Below are 15651 nucleotides of genomic sequence, written 5' to 3' on the forward strand. Positions count from 1 at the left end.
TAGGTGTAAACAATAGGTTGTATTGTGGTGCGGGTGAGGCAGGTGTACGGCGGCGCGGCGCTGGCGACGGCGGCGCGGCTGAAGTGGGACCCCAGCACGTACGTGGTGCTGCGCGAGCTGTTCCCGAGCGAGTACCGCGGCGGCGGCCACGCTGGCGGCGGCCGGCGCCACGCTGCTGCTGCTGCCGCACCTCGCGGCCGCCGCGCTCAACGCCCAGGCTCGCGCGCGCCGCCTCATGCTGCTCTACGCGGTCAGACATTCTTACCTCTGCTGCTGTCACTGATCTCATCTCTCCCGAGCATTTTCACAACCGTGTTGGGGTTGACTTCTAACCGGATGCAACTGAGTACCAGTGTTTTACAAAAAGCGACTGCCTATCTAACCACAACCCAGTTGCCAACGCAACGGTTAGACTGGTATCAGACTTACTGGCTTCTGACTACCCGAAACGACTGCCTGCGATTTTTTTTCGACAGCCGGCCTAAATGAAATAGGTAAATGATTTGCCTTTGACTTTGAGCCGGGACCTACAGTTTAAAGTTCCATCTGACTGAATCACAGTCATTGGTGTCCAAGATATATGTGTATTAAGAAAGTACCTACATGCAAACTTAGAAAAGTTGCTTTGTTACTTGCTTGACCTGGAATGGAACCCACGCACTGGTACTTGAGAGGTTGGTTGATGACACACTAGGCCACTAGGGCGATGAGTAATGTGCAGGCAATGTGTTGGGTGCGCAGTACGCGGCGGCGATGGCGCTGCTGGTGGCGGGCGAGCTGGTGTTCGGCGCGTGGCTGGCGGCGCAGGTGGCGGCGTGGCTGCGCTCGCCCGCCGCGCAGCAGATGGCGGAGGCGCTGGAGCTGGGCGACCACGTGCGGCCGCTGCTGCGCTACCTGGCGCGCTGGCACCCGCTGCCCGACCGCATCGACGAGCTGCTGCAGGTCACCTCACTCTGCTTTACAACACCGCATGATTTTACTATTTGAATTTAGAATTAGACATCATTTATTTGCTTGAAATATGGTTACAATTTATAGGTCTTAAAATGCAATCATGTTGCTTCATATCTCCCCTCATATTCAGCTCATTCCCAACTATGTTGGGGTCGGCTTCTCACCGGATTCAGCTGAGGACCAGTGCTTTACAAGAAGCGACTGCCCTGCCTGACCTCCTCAACCCAGTTAGCCGGCCAACCCGATACCGATTGGTTAGACTGGTGTCTAAAGTCAAAGATATACTTAGAAAGTACATACAAACTTAGAAAAGTTGCATTGGTACTTGCCTGACCTGGTATCGAACCCGCGCCCTCATACTTGAGAGGATGGTCCTTTACCCACTAGGCCACCACACACATCATAAAATATTCTTAATATTACTTTTTATTTAAAAACTCAGTTTAAAAAAGGCTATCTTAAAATAAGCGTAGCTTTGTTTTCCTACTTAATTAATATTAAATAGTAAGAAGCAACTACTAAAATCTGGAGAACCGATTTGCCGCCGTGGAAACCACAACAGACGTTAACCAGAACCATGAATATGTGGTTCGGATCCTCAGGGAGGAAGGTTCGAGAATCTGTAACATGCAGCGTAAGGGCAAGAAATCAAAGCTTTCGGAAGAGACATTAGGGCTTATGAAGAAACGACGTGAAAACCCGCCTGTCACTTCGTCAGCTAAGCGGGCTCTAAACCAAGAGATCAACAAGCACGTACGACGCGACCTCTGGTGCTCCAATACTCTTGCCATTGAAAGAGCAATTGAGCTGAATCGGGGGTCAAAGGTGTTCGTACAATCTTTTGGAAGAAGCCACTTGACGAAGCTGACCACAACAAGTGGAGAAGTCGTTTCTTCGGTGCCGGCAGTCCTTTCGGAAGTGGAAAATTTCTATGGCCGGTTATACGCATCGCGCGCTGGCGAGGATGGCATTACAACAGAGCTTTTAAAAGCAGGAGGAAACCCCTTACTGGGGGAGCTCCAGAAGCTTTTTAATGCCGTCCTGTTTGAAGGGAGAACTCCAGAGGCGTGGAGTAGGAGTGTTGTCGTCCTGTTCTTCAAAAAGGGAGACAAAACCCAGCTGAAGAACTATCGACCCATTTCCCTCCTAAGCCACGTCTATAAGCTGTTCTCAAGAGTGATCACGAACCGACTTGCGCGAAGACTCGACGAATTCCAACCACCGCAGCAGGCTGGGTTTCGGAGCGCATACGGCACCATAGACCACATCCACACAGTGCGGCAGATTATACAGAAGACCGAAGAGTATAATCAGCCCCTGTGTCTAGCATTTGTGGACTATAAGAAGGCCTTTGACTCGGTTGAAATCTGGTCTGTTCTGGAGTCCCTGCAGCGTTGTCAAGTAGATTGGCGATACATCCAAGTGATGAGATGTCTCTACAAAGCCGCTAGAATGTCCGTCCAAGTACAGAATCAGCAAACAAGGCCCATACCGTTGCATCGAGGAATGAGACAAGGGGATATTATTTCCCCGAAACTGTTCACTAATGCAATGGAGATATGTTCAAGACGCTGAACTGGAAAGGACGCGGCATCAACAATCAATGGCGAACACATCTCTCACTTGCGATTTGCTGACGATATCGTCATCATGGCGGAAACACTGCAGGACCTACAACAGATGCTGAACGACCTGGCTGAATCTCTACGCATCGGCCTACGGATGAACTTGGACAAAACCAAGGTCATGTTCAATGAACATGTTCTACCGGAACCGATTGCGATACACGGCGCCGTTCTCGAAGTTGTTCGGAAATATGTATAGGTACCTCGGGCAGACATTGCAGTTAGGTAGAAACAACTTTGGGTACGAGGTGAATAGGAGAATTCAGTTGGGTTGGGCTGCATTTTGAAGCTACGTCGAGTCCTAACATCGTCGATCCCACAGTGCCTAAAGACAAAAGTCTTCAATCAGTGCGTCCTACCTGTCATGACTTACGGAGCCGAAAAGTGGACACTGTCGGTACGGCTGGTTCACAAGTTTAAAGTCGCTCAGCGGGCTATGGAAAGGGCTATGCTCGGCATTTCTCTGAGGGATCGCATCAGAAATGAGGTAATCCGTCAGAGAACCAAGGTCATCGACATAGCCCACCGAATCAGCAAGCTCAAGCAGTGGGCTGGCCATATTAGCCGAAGAACCGATAACCGTTGGGGTAAACGAGTTCTAGAGTGGAAACCACGCCTCGGCAAACGTAGTGTAGGACGGCCTCAGGCACGGTGGAGTGATGACTTGCGCAAGACGGCTGGCAGGAGCTGGATGCGAGAAGCCGAAAATCGATCTCAGTGGCGTGCACTTGGAGAGGCCTATGTCCAGCAGTGGACTGCGATAGGCTGATGATGAAGAAGCAACCCTAAGCACGGCCACAGCACAGATTCTCCTAATAGCCCGGTCAAAATAGACATTTGAAATAACAAAAATTCCCGGAAAGCTGATTTTTGGTGGAGAGCTAGATTTGATCATATTTCTAAATAAAATACTAAAAGTCCCCATCGATCCCATGTGTGCGTCAAAAGTTATTCGAGGTCAAATGTCAAGAATTTTTGTTATTTGACCACTACTTTTATGTCTATTTTGACCGGGCTATAAGTTCCTAAAACGATTTTAAAGACGTTATCACGTCAAAAATAGCGGAATGCCACATACGTTTCAATCGTAATCGTGTCGGGATTGGATCGTAGTCGAACGTGAATCGTATGTTGCTTAAGTAAAATTAGGAGAATCGGGCCCCTGTGCGCTATCGCATCGGAATAACAATCAAGCGCTCGAGCTTTTAAAGTTAATTTTATAACGCAGCTAGGAATTTGTAGGTAGTTGGGGAACTTGTAGGTGCTTATAACAGTAGATATGGACTTTTTTGTATGGAGTCATTTATTTGTTACGTAGTAAATAATTTTGCTCAAACCATTTAATATGTTTTCTACAGCACTATTTATTTTGTTTTCATGCCATTCATTTTTGTTCTCATCATTAATTATAAGTGAAATGTCATCTGCAAATAACACGCACTTATTCTGAATTATTATCGGCAAGTCGTTGATATGTAGAAGAAGAGCAATGGTCCTAAAATGCTGCCTTGTGGCACATTGCACTTGTTTCACAAATAGGTTGGTGCCACGGGCAGCGCGTTTTCTTAGAGCATGTCTGATCGTGCTCGTTAATCAGTATGTAGATGAATGATCAGGCATACTTGTTGATGGTAGCCCCTTCAGAATGAACTGGCAGGGCAGTAGCTAGGCTAGCTAGCGACGGTGTGCAGCATGAGTAAAGCTAGCCGGCTTGTGCAGGAGGCGCAGGAGGACGCGCCGCGCAACGCGTACGTGGCGCTGGCGCTGGGCGCGCTGCTGGCGCTGCTGCAGCCGCTGGCGGCGCTGTTGGCGCTGCTGGCGGCGCGGGCCCCCGCGAGTCGCGCGCGCTCCGCCTCGCTCGTGCCGCTGCATCCGCGCCCGCCCTCCTACGACAGGTCAGTACGCAAGTGCCCTTAATCTGACTTTCACCTTAATCGGTTCAGCCGTCTTCAGATCAACTGTAACAGGAACAATAAGATGTATTTAGTGTCGCGCGTTAGTCGCGGCTAGCAGGCGTGTTCGCGAGTCGCGTGGAGCTGATGAGGCCGCCACGGCCGCTGTTGTGTACTTACAGTGGGTGGGCGCGCCGCGTCGCCGCCTGCTGCGTTACCTACGTTATCAAGATATACTATAAGGAGAAAAATGTGAAAAAGGCACAAATAGACAGCTGTTGAGTGTTTGTCTGCAGTGCGGGCTACGACTACCAGAAGATGCCGCGGACCACCTACAGGAACGGGCGCATCGTCGTGCTGAGCCCGTCGCGCGCCTGACGCACTGCCGCCGCGTGCTGCCCGGGGCGCCTGGCGCGGCGCATCGGCGTCGGCGCGTGCGAGCCACAACTAACAAGCTCAAGAGACATTACCAATACTAACTAGAACTTGTGTTCATTTGTTTTTATAATTGATAAGTATAAGAGTACTCGCATACTGCAGAATAAACCGACAGCTGGCCCGATGCGATGGTGAGAAAAAAAATCGTGAATTCAATTCAAGGTTTCAGTCTGATACCGGCCAAATAGCTGATCTCTGTTATGTGTAAGTCGTGGTAGCCTAGTGGGTAAAGAACCAACCTCTCGAGTATGAGGGTGTGGGTTCGATTCCAGTTCAGGCAAGTACCAATGCAACTATTCTAAGTTGGTATGTACCTACTTTCTAAGTATATCTTGGACACCAGTGGCTGATAAAAAGGACCTGGACTTTATAGTCTGAAATCACGAACCCGCATTCAGCAAGCGTGGTGATTAATGTTCAATCCTTCTCCGTGTGAGAGGAGGCCTGTGCCCAGCTGTAGGACGATAAAAAGGCTGTAACAGTAACAGTTATGTGCTTATTTGCCGACTGAAAGCCTGCAGTGTGCGGGTTCTCTAAATATAATTTGTGGTCCATCATTTACTTTAAGAGTTAGGGAGTAGGTACCTAGGTATCATTTATGTAATTAGATAATCATTATTTTAAATCCTTAATTGTAATGAATGATCAATGTAACATAAGTAGGTATGTCTAGTCTTACTTATTTAGGATCAATAAGTACCTATTTTATTTAAGTTTAAGTTAAGAACATTATACAACGTGTAACGTTAAATGCCGATCAGAATCAGTTGAACCACTGTCTGACATAGAATAAAATCTTTGGCTTATGTTTAAACACCACCCAAAAAAGTACCTATTTTACCACCAAAAAAATTCTAAACGGTTACCAAAATGGATAAATGGTCACCAAATAACGTTTCCAAAAATATTATTAGATAAAACCATTTTTTCTTATTATTGACTACAAAAAAAAATTATGGACGCCTTTAAAATACACTTTAGACCAAATATTATATATTGTCACTACTTAGATGTTACCAATTATGTAATACCATGACTCCTAATTTGGTCATTTTTGTTAGACTAAAAAAGCTAACGATCGCTAGAATATTTCCTAAATACCAATTAATATACTAGGGTTCCCAAACTTACGTCGCTTATTTATTGTTATATGAATTTGTGTGTAACTCAGTGCGTTTAAAATGTAAGCACGCAACATGCAGCAAGCATGGCTTCTGTCACGGCTCCGGCGCTGCGGGGCTCCGGCGGTCCCATGCGAGCTTATCGTCGCAGATGGTTTTCATGCTCACCACCGCAGCTTCGGCTTGCTGGCCGGCTCCGCCGGCCAGCCTCAGCCGCGGCGGCGAGCGCTGCAACTACCTGCGCCTCAGCTCGCATGGGACCGCCTCGCCCCTCCGCGCCTACGCGGTTTTGAATTGCACTCTAGGGGTAGGGCAGACAAGACTACGTGGAGTCGGTTTTGCAGCGATTCGTTTTCGTCACTAACTTTGATTTTTGGTAGTAATATTAATCTTTTAGTTGGATAGAATTTGGTGACCATTAATCCATTTTGGAAACCAAAAATAATATGTGTGCGAGATTTGCGATTTTTCTGATGTTATTTTATTTTTTTTGGATCATAATATTATATACTTTAGTGCCCTTTTAATAAAGTCAATTTATTTTTTTTGGAGTTGTTTATTTTATTTGGTGCCTCAGCCTAGAGTCTTAAAAATATTTTTGGTGACCGCCTAAATTATACCCAAAATGTTTATTCAAATAATACTACAATACAATAGTCCCGACAAGGACATCGGAACATCAGGGCCGTCAGGCCGTGCTAACTCCGCGTGTACTCAGCTTTTACAAACTTACCTAATTATTTCTCTCTATTACTAAAAATCTACAGACTAGGATAAAAATAATGAAACGAATAATAATTTGGTTGCTTATATTGTTGGTAGCGCCATCTATATATTATCTCACGGACTACGTCCACGCATCCAAATAATGTAATAGTACTGCGTTTGACTAAATTCAAACGAGCGATGCTACCCCCTCCCCTGTTTCCCGCTCCTGTTCTGTTCCGCACGCCTGGCGAGTGAGAGTGACACGCGCTCGCGCTCCGTGGCTCCAAATTGCTGTAACCGCCTGGAAGTAAACGCATCGCCGAGAAGAAGTACTCGTGCTTCTCCCGTGTCGCATGTCCTACTGTAGGATAGCGAATTATTGTGATAATCCGCCCGCGGGTGTGAACGTGACTATTGTGTTGTGTGATCGGGAAGACCGCCGCCTGCCGCCATCTTGTGAAGCCCAACGTTGGAGAGCCAGGTACGCGTGCATATCCTTAATTGCCTACACATCGCTCGTTCTCTTCTTGGCGATAACCAGCCATCCTCCAACCAAATACAGTCCACTTAAATCTTTTAGTATTTTGCGTTTATTTCCAAACCAATTGTGTTCAATACAATTTTTTTTACCTAAGTGTGACTAAAATAAATGGTTTGGGGTGTCTGAGCGTCAGTCACGGTAAAGATGGATATGTTACTGTAAAAACCCGAACTATGGTAAATCCTAAGTTTTTACAGTAAAACCTAAGATTTACCGACATGAGTTGGTAAATGTAAGAATTAATTATGAAGTTATGATTTTTTCGGACTATTACTATTCGAATTCAGTACATGCTAGGTTTTACATCCACATCTACATCCCCAAAACTTTTATTAATACAACTTCGAAATCAAAATCATTTAAATAGGTAGTTAGAATTGTTTTATTCCTAAAACCAATATTTACCAGTCCACATTGGTAAAACCTAGCATTTACTGAATTCGAATAGTAATAGTCGGAAAAAATCCTACCTTTATAATAAATACTTACCATAGTTCGGGTTTTTACAGTAACAGATATATTAAGCTGTGCTTCAGTGCATCTCACGTTACTCGTTGTAGTCTGGTTGGTAAAAACGAGCGAATCCACTTACGTACCTAGTAACTATTATAGTAAGTAATCTAAGGACTTATGAAGGATAAAAATGCTGAATTTGCGGGAATTTTAAAGGATTAGGAAAAATAAATAGGTACCCTTTCAGGGTAGAGGCCGATCATGAACTTTTAATTTCAACTTGTATTTTAATTGTGTTATTTTTTACCCTGGGCTTACCTATTGTTTTACTTGTGATTAGATTTTTTTATTTGAGATTTTTTATCGATTTTGTCGTTCCGGGCTCCCCTAGCGTAAGCTCCAAAAGCCCTTACGTAGACCGGCCGTGTGGCGTGTGGGTCGGGTCACATCACAAACAAACAATAAGGGTCAATTCCCACTGAAAGAGCAGCGGCCGGCAGCGGCCGTAATTGCAAGGGATTGAGCGCGAGCGCGGCGAGCGGCGCGGCGCCGCGCGGCTCCGCACCGCGCCGCGCTCTTACATTTTCCGTGCTCTTACGGCCGCTGCCGGCCGCTGCTCTTCAGGTGGGACAAACTGCGTGACGACGACGCGACGCTCGCGTCAGCAGCAGTATGCGCATTGTGCTAACACTGCTAACTCGCTCAACTGCCGTAGCTTAAGTCACATGTTGGAAAGTAGGTTTAGTATCTGTTTGAGATTGCTTGCTATGAGGAAAGGTATTTGAAAATTGTAATTATAAAGCTAACTTTGTTGTAGTACTTATGTGAATAAATAATAATACACTATAATGAATAGTTCAACATTTATTCGTTCATATTACACATGAAATTGAAAGTGTCCGCACCGTGACGCGGGTTCCCGCTAGAGACTGTGCAAAAATATATAACTGGTGCAGGCGCGGGCGATCCCCACGATACATCTTTACAACAAACGTTATGTATACATATAGCTATAGTAATAAGAATATCTATTTGTTATATTATCAACAAAATATTAGATCAGAAGTGAGGGTGCGTCCGCCCCGCTCTGCCTCCCGCCTCTACTACATCACACCATGATATGACATCGCGATCTATCATATACTTAAACACAGATATCTCAATATGATACACTCTGACTTAACTAGGAGATAGCAACAGCGCGCGGCAACAGAAGCGACAGCCGCCTTGCACGACTCGACTAATAGTGGGACGTCACGAGCGCAGTGACCCCGCACATATATTATATATTACTGCCTAACGAATACTGGAACGTTTTGCCTACTCGTGGAACATTTTGTACGCAAGACAGAGTAGAGCGCGTGAGCCGGGGTCGCTTATCTGTAGGCGGGCGCGGCGGGCGCCGCCTCCGCCAGGAAGGGGTTGCTGGGCCGCGGCGCCGGCGCCCCGCCCGGCACGCCCAGCGAGTCCGCGCCGCTGTAGCTCTGCAACACATCATACGCGACTTCTACACCAATCCACTTTACAACGAATCGTGGACCCGTGTTCCTCTGTTTTAGTAGTCGGTAGGTACTGGCAGAGAGTATAAAAATCTGAATCTACATATAAGTAGGTATGTATAAAGTTTTGCTAAGAGGTATCCGGTTGCCCAGGTAACTGGATCGAGGGGAGATCAGAGAGGCAGTCGCCCCATGTAAAATCTAACTGCATGCACCCATCTATGCTGCAAGCCAAACTCAACAGGGTTAAGAAAAAGTAAGGAAGAAAAAATAGCGTCAATACAATTTTTGTCAGACTGGAAATCATCAGCAGAGAATTCAAGAGTGTCTGTTAATAGTGATTCGAGTGGTACGTCATAGTACCTGCGTGGCGCCGTAGGAGTCGTGATGCGCCAGGTCGGCCAGGCGCGTGGAGGACAGCGCGCGCGGCAGCGGGTTGGAGGGCACGCCGTGCGGCGCCAGCACGCCCGCCTCCGCCACGGCGCGCGCCTCCTCGTCCGGCGCGCCCGGCGCCGCGTCCGCGCCGCCGCGGAAGTTGATGAAGGCGAAGGCGGCCAGCACCACGGTGCACAGCAGCCCGTAGCCCGCGAAGGTGCGCGTGGTGCCCCAGCGCGCCACGGCCGCGCCGCCCAGCACGGCGCCGCAGCCGCGGCCCAGGCCGTGGTGCAGGCCCTGCAGCACGCCCTGCGCCGACGAGCGCAGCCGCGGCGGCGCGCCGTGCGCGATGTACGAGCAGCACGCGGCCCACACGGCGGCGTGCGTCACGCCCTGCACGAACTCGAAGGGCAGCACCCACCAGGGGTCGCTCAGCCACGCGATGTACAGGAAGCGCAGCACGTTGCCGGCCAGCCCCAGGCACAGCACCTGCCACCGATGTGCTTTTGTACCGCACTTCTATCTTATGGTTTATATTCGCTTTAGCAAACTAAAATGTTCTCAAAACTGCAACCTTTCGCCTACATGTATGCACATGATACGCTAAATCCCCAAGCAAGGACCGGCCACATCTGGCTAAATTTATTTTCATTCTCTTATCTTCGGTTAGAACTAGGTGTAGCCAGTTCATTATAGCGCCTAGGACTAGGTATGGTAGGATACGACTGTGAAAAAAATATCGAGTTGTTTTTTTTTTATACATTGTATATAAATTATTCTATAGCAACAGGCTGTCAAACTTCTTAGTAGTACATCGTTCATACCTACTGTTCAGTGTAAGGTACACATCCTGCGGCTTGCCATTCTAAAATAACGAAAGTTAGCAGTCGCCGATTCTCGATCCATTTCTAAATAGGTTTTGTATTGCAAAGCATTTGGGTTTCGATTAAAGACGGCCTGCTACGTGACTTTATAATGTAAGTACCGTTTAATAATCTCTATCCAGATGTTACGGGAAATAACGTTTTTTTTTCTGGCACTTTTATTATTGTGTACAAAATGTTCGAGTCTGATGTCCTTACACAATATTATTATCATATCTTTACCTTTACGTGTCCCATCTGTGTGATAAGCTTAAAGCTGAAGAAGTAGGCGAATATTTCCGAGATGTGGTTGATGACGGACGCCACTCCGAACAGCGTCGGGGATCCACCGATATCCTGGAACAGGTTCAGCAGTGAGACACGTTGTCCGCGGCAGGCGCTCTCCTGAGGCCGCGGCACGTACCTGCAGGTGCCAGAACAGGAAGGTGAAGATGAGGCCGATGCCGAAGCCCATGAACCAGGCCACGAACAGGAACGAGGCCGCCTTCACGTTCTGGAACTGGCGCAGCACCGTCACCCACTCCGGCATCTCGCGCGTCGTCTGCGCGAACACCTGCGCACATCACACCGCGCTACAGATGCCGCATGCTGTATTCATTACCTAGCTGTACATATGGTATGAACTAATAACTAATAAGTCAATATCTGCAGTTTATAGTCTGCGCATCGATCGATCCTAAGGTTAAGCAGATGATGTTTTAATAGATGTAAAGCATAGGAATAGTAGGTGTAGGTGCGCTTGTACCTTGGCCTGTTCGAGCACGGGCTGGCGCGGCGCGGGCGCGCTGGTGTCCAGCCCCGGCAGCTGCAGCTGCTCGGCCAGCTGCTGCTGCAGCTTCTCCTCGTGCGTGGGCTCGGCGGGCGCGGCCGGCGCCACCGGCTCCGCCGCCGCGAACTCGTACTTGAACCTGATCTGTGCCCCGACATTTACAACACAATTATAGCTAGTCACACATTTGACTTCTATATACTATTTCAAAATAAATCTATAATAGTCTGGTAAGTTTATCGGCCTTTCTATCCTCCATCCATGGATTTGAGAAATTGACCAAGAAAATGTTACCTACCACACTGGCCAATAGCGAGGTACCATGCCTGACACCTTACAAAATACTGACCCGACCGTCAATCCGTCCCCCCAGAGACATTGGAATGTGCACTAGGCACAAAACCTAGAAGGTAGTTACAATAAAATTATACCTAAAGAATTTTGTACGTTTTGATATTATGAAGCAAACCTGAGTGGCAGTAATGAGAGCGGCTCCCATGAGCACGGAGAGGTCGCGAAGCAGATGGTGTAGTTCTTCTCGAAGCGCTGCGGGCCGCCGCGGGTGCGAGCTGAACGCCGTGCTGTGGTCCAGCGCGATGCCCACGAAGAACATGGCCAGCCCCCAGCCCAGCGAGCCGAACATGCGCTGGTGGCCGTACCTGCCGCCAATACACCGAAACATGTACATATGTAACGCCATCCCAGTGGACGGTGCCGGGCGCTGCGTCGGTCACCTGTCGGCGTCCTCGCCCAGCAGCGTGATGACGGCGGAGTCGGCCAGCGTGATGGCCGGCGCGCTGAAGAACTCCCCGATGACCACGAGCAGCAGCAGCAGGAAGAACGTCTTCTGGATGTCGGGCGTGCGGTACACGATGAAGGAGTGCAGCGGCGTCACCCAGTCGCCGTTGGCCTTGGGGTCGTAGTTGAGCGCGTCGCTGACGGGCAGCGGCGAGCCCTCGCGGCCGGCGCCCGGCGGGCCGCGGAAGGCGCGCGTGGTGCTGCTGGGCCAGTCCTCGTCGTAGCGCGGCTCCGTCAGGTTGTACGCGCTCGCGTTCAGCGGATGCACGCAGGACACCGCGCCCGGCTGCACCCAGCTCAGCGGCAGCGTGAACACGATCCACGCGCCCAGCGACGCCAGCAGCAGCGTGCGCCCTTTCTGCCAGCGGTCGGCGAGGCCGCCCCAGAACGGTGCCGAGAGGAACTCCACGAAGGGGCGCGTGCCGATGAGCAGCCCGCACTGGCCTGCATTCATGCCCATCTGCTTGAAGTACACGCCCATCAGCGGGAACAGCGAGCCGAACGCCGAGTAGAAGAAGAAGTAGAACGTCTTGACAGTGAGCAGCTCGGGGTCCACGGCGCCCGCGCCGCACACCAGCTCCAGCACATCGCTGCGCCCGCGCACCTTGTGCGTCGCATCCTTCGGCGCTGGGTACCTGCGGACGTGTACATACGTATATATAGTAGGCGCTATTGCCACACCGACTCACCAATATCAACATTTTTCAATTTTAGAGGTAGGCCTTGTCCATACTCTTCTACTTCTGACGGTGTTGAGCCGCCTACATCCCATCTCGACCTTCGTGTGCTTTGATGTCATCTTCCATCTCTGTGACTCATAGAATGATTTCTTGTTTGTACGTGAGAAATACTGTTTGCTTGAACGCTCTACTCTGAAGAACAGGGCCCAATTCTCCTAATTTTACTTAAGCGACATACGATTCACGTTCGACTGAGATCTAATCCCGACTCAATTACGATTGAAACGTATGTGGCATTCCGCAATTTTTTCTTTGAAATAAACATGTCTATCCTTTTCTGTCATTCAATAATGAATCAATTTGTCTGCAAATGATTTACGATTGCAATATGATTGTAGAGCAAACTACCGTATAGACCAAAATCACCAAAATAGCAGACCAATCGCAAACCAATCGAATGTCGTCGGAATACGATTGGTCTCATATTAGTAGCAGAATTCCCGATATGGTTAAAACTGCTATTGCGATAATATTGCAATTCAATTTCTATTCGATTTTAACATTATTAACTTAGGAGAATCGGGCCCCTGTTAGCCTGATTTGAAAAGTTACCTATTGCAGTGCTAGCCCATTTATTAAACAGGGTTAAATACTACATATAGTTTGTTCGTGTTCGAGAAGTAGTTCCCAGCAGTAAGTAAAGTGAAGTTCACGAGTGTGAGGATGCGACAAGGCGACATACTGATATGGAAACACTTGCACTGACAGGAGCCAGGCAGGCTCTAACATTTAAGAGAGAATAAAGCCGTTCTTAGGCGTTGCCGAAGTTGGCAACAGCATTTTGTTCAGTAATAACTTCATGTATCGGTAAGTAGGTATTAGTTCTTTTAAGAATACACCATTATTATTAATTGTCTTGTAGGATGATTTTTAGGGTTCCGTACCCAAAGGGTGAAACGGGACCCTATTGTTTTCGCTCCTTTGTCCGTCCGTCCGTCCGTCAGTCCCTCCGTCTGTCACTAGGCTATATCTCATGAACCGTGATAGTTAGAGAGTTGAAATTGTCACAGATGATGACTAAAATAAAATAAATATTTAGGGTGGCTCCCATACAACAAACGTGTTTTTTTTATAATGGTACGGAACCCTTCGTACGCGAATCTGACTCGCACTTGGCCGGTTTTTTGTTTATTTACAGTAACTATATACAATACCTTAACCACAATAAACTGAAAAAGATAAATACGATTACGCGTCAAGGTATTCCTGAATATTTAAGCGACTTTTAGATAATCCGCACGTAAAGAGTAAAATGAGACCAAATGACTACGAATCGAGCTGGCCGATTTATAACTTCCATCATCGATATAGTTCCTATGTTCCCCGCGAGCGAATATGTCGCGTCTGCTTCACGATTGTGTTCTTCTCATATAAAGCTGGATTCGTGTACAATTTGACATACCTACCTATCTATCGACATCTCGATTTCATTCCACACTCTGAGTTTTATATCGATTGGTTGGCAGTTATCTACATCGACAATTACAGGCAGCTTCCCTGAGAGCAGCCAACAACCATCAGTGGGCGTTGGTTCCTACGATTGGATACATAGTTCAGAACTTGAAGTGGCCTCCATTGCACGAGTGGTCGCATTGGATGAGCTCGGACCGCGGACGCACACTGCCAGGACAGGGTGACCCTGCTTTTATGTAGTTACGTCTACGTGTATATGGCATGAGTAGCTACTTTATGGCCGATGGGTTGAAATTGAAGGACAATCCTAATCCTAAAGCACAAAGATAAGGTCGGTGTAAAATGATTGGTATCCAGAAAGCGAGCAATGAAATGAGCAGTAGCGTGAGCTTGGGTCGGCACGGGCGCACCTGGAGGTGTCGACCTCGCCGTACTCGTCGGGGTGCACGAGCGGGCGCGCGGGCGGAGCGGGCGCGGCGGGCGCGGCGGGCGGCTCCATGGCGGGCGGCGGACTGAGCCGGGCCCGCCGGCCGCCGCTCGATGCCGCCGCGCACGCGCGCCCGCCTGCGCGCCGCGCTGCGCCACTCGATATCCCGCTCCGACCCAGATATACGAGACATTCCGCCTCATAATCCTAACGTTCCTCTACATCCCAAATGGATTTTACGTAGCTAATATTCATGAAGCATGACTACTTCCCTACCTAATACATTATTATCCCCCCTGAGATCCCGGCTGAGCCTTATGTATATTTGTAGCTATATGTAGTTTTTTTCTAGTGATAGCTGGGATTTTCGGCCAATGAGCCAGTAGAGTTTCCGCAGCTGAAGGCTAAGCTGCTTACGCTTGGTGAAAATATGTTTTTGCCAAGTGAGGCGTTTGTCAAGATGCAACCCTAGGTATCGGACATGGTCTGCTTGGGGGATATCTAATTGTTTAATCGAACAGGTGGGCAGGATTCTCTTCTCAAAGTAATCACTAGAAAATAAGCTCTTACTGTACAAGGCTATCCTCAAACCTGTATGGTCCTATGGTATCCAGCTGTGGGGTACTGCTTCACACTCTAATATAGAAATAATACAACGGTTCCAAAACAAAATGTTGCGGATAATAGCAAATGCCCCATGGTTTGTGACAAACGACCAGCTTCACAAAGACCTCAAAATGCCTACAGTTCAAGATGAAATACGCAAACACACCAAAACCTACAAAAACAGGATTGCCAGTCACCCAAACATATTGGCGCAGAAGTTAATGGAGAAATCTGGTAGACGGAGACTAAAGAGAAAGATGCCCCAAGATATATCCTAAGGATATAGAAATGAGTAGGAAGCAACACTGGCTGCTTCCTTGAACATGACCCTTTACAACCCTCCAAATCTACTGTTTATTGTCCCACTGTGGAGACAGATCGCAGTATATAATAAAAATTAAAAATGTA

At 48.1% G+C, this 15651-nt stretch overlaps 2 protein-coding genes across 3 annotated transcripts; one reads left to right on the plus strand and one right to left on the minus strand.

Annotated features, from left to right (window-relative positions):
- Window positions 1–264: 264 nt before the first annotated feature.
- On the plus strand, window positions 265–6581 carry LOC135117118 (uncharacterized). 2 transcript variants are annotated; one of them, XM_064035573.1, is made up of 3 exons: window positions 265–942; window positions 4299–4474; window positions 4654–4791. In XM_064035573.1, exons 1-3 carry the CDS (start codon window positions 754–756, stop codon window positions 4751–4753), a joined length of 465 nt encoding a protein of 154 aa, XP_063891643.1. In that variant the 5' UTR covers window positions 265–753; the 3' UTR covers window positions 4754–4791. The 2 variants fall into 2 exon arrangements, with proteins under 2 accessions (XP_063891643.1, XP_063891644.1); XM_064035574.1 differs by having other exon boundaries at window positions 276–942; window positions 4768–6581.
- A 2000-nt stretch (window positions 6582–8581) lies between these two features.
- On the minus strand, window positions 8582–14743 carry LOC110372816 (major facilitator superfamily domain-containing protein 6-A). Its single transcript, XM_049847535.2, is given in 10 exon segments — window positions 8582–9216; window positions 9595–10095; window positions 10713–10826; window positions 10894–11043; window positions 11236–11403; window positions 11729–11769; window positions 11772–11818; window positions 11820–11918; window positions 11994–12692; window positions 14621–14743. Coding segments are annotated over 10 exon segments (2016 nt in total). The 5' UTR covers window positions 14710–14743; the 3' UTR covers window positions 8582–9108.
- Between the last annotated feature and the right edge of the window lie 908 nt (window positions 14744–15651).

This window comes from Helicoverpa armigera, chromosome 7, assembly GCF_030705265.1.
Source record: "Helicoverpa armigera isolate CAAS_96S chromosome 7, ASM3070526v1, whole genome shotgun sequence".
NCBI lineage: Eukaryota > Metazoa > Arthropoda > Insecta > Lepidoptera > Noctuidae > Helicoverpa > Helicoverpa armigera.

Excerpts from the sequence above, each read along its gene's own strand:
- LOC135117118 (XM_064035573.1), top strand. The coding sequence starts at position 754 with ATGGCGCTGCTGGTGGCGGGCGAGCTGGTGTTCGGCGCGTGGCTGGCG. Across the intron at positions 943-4,298 it reads GCATCGACGAGCTGCTGCAG|GAGGCGCAGGAGGACGCGCC; the intron begins GTCACCTCACTC and ends CGGCTTGTGCAG. Across the intron at positions 4,475-4,653 it reads CGCCCGCCCTCCTACGACAG|TGGGTGGGCGCGCCGCGTCG; the intron begins GTCAGTACGCAA and ends GTGTACTTACAG.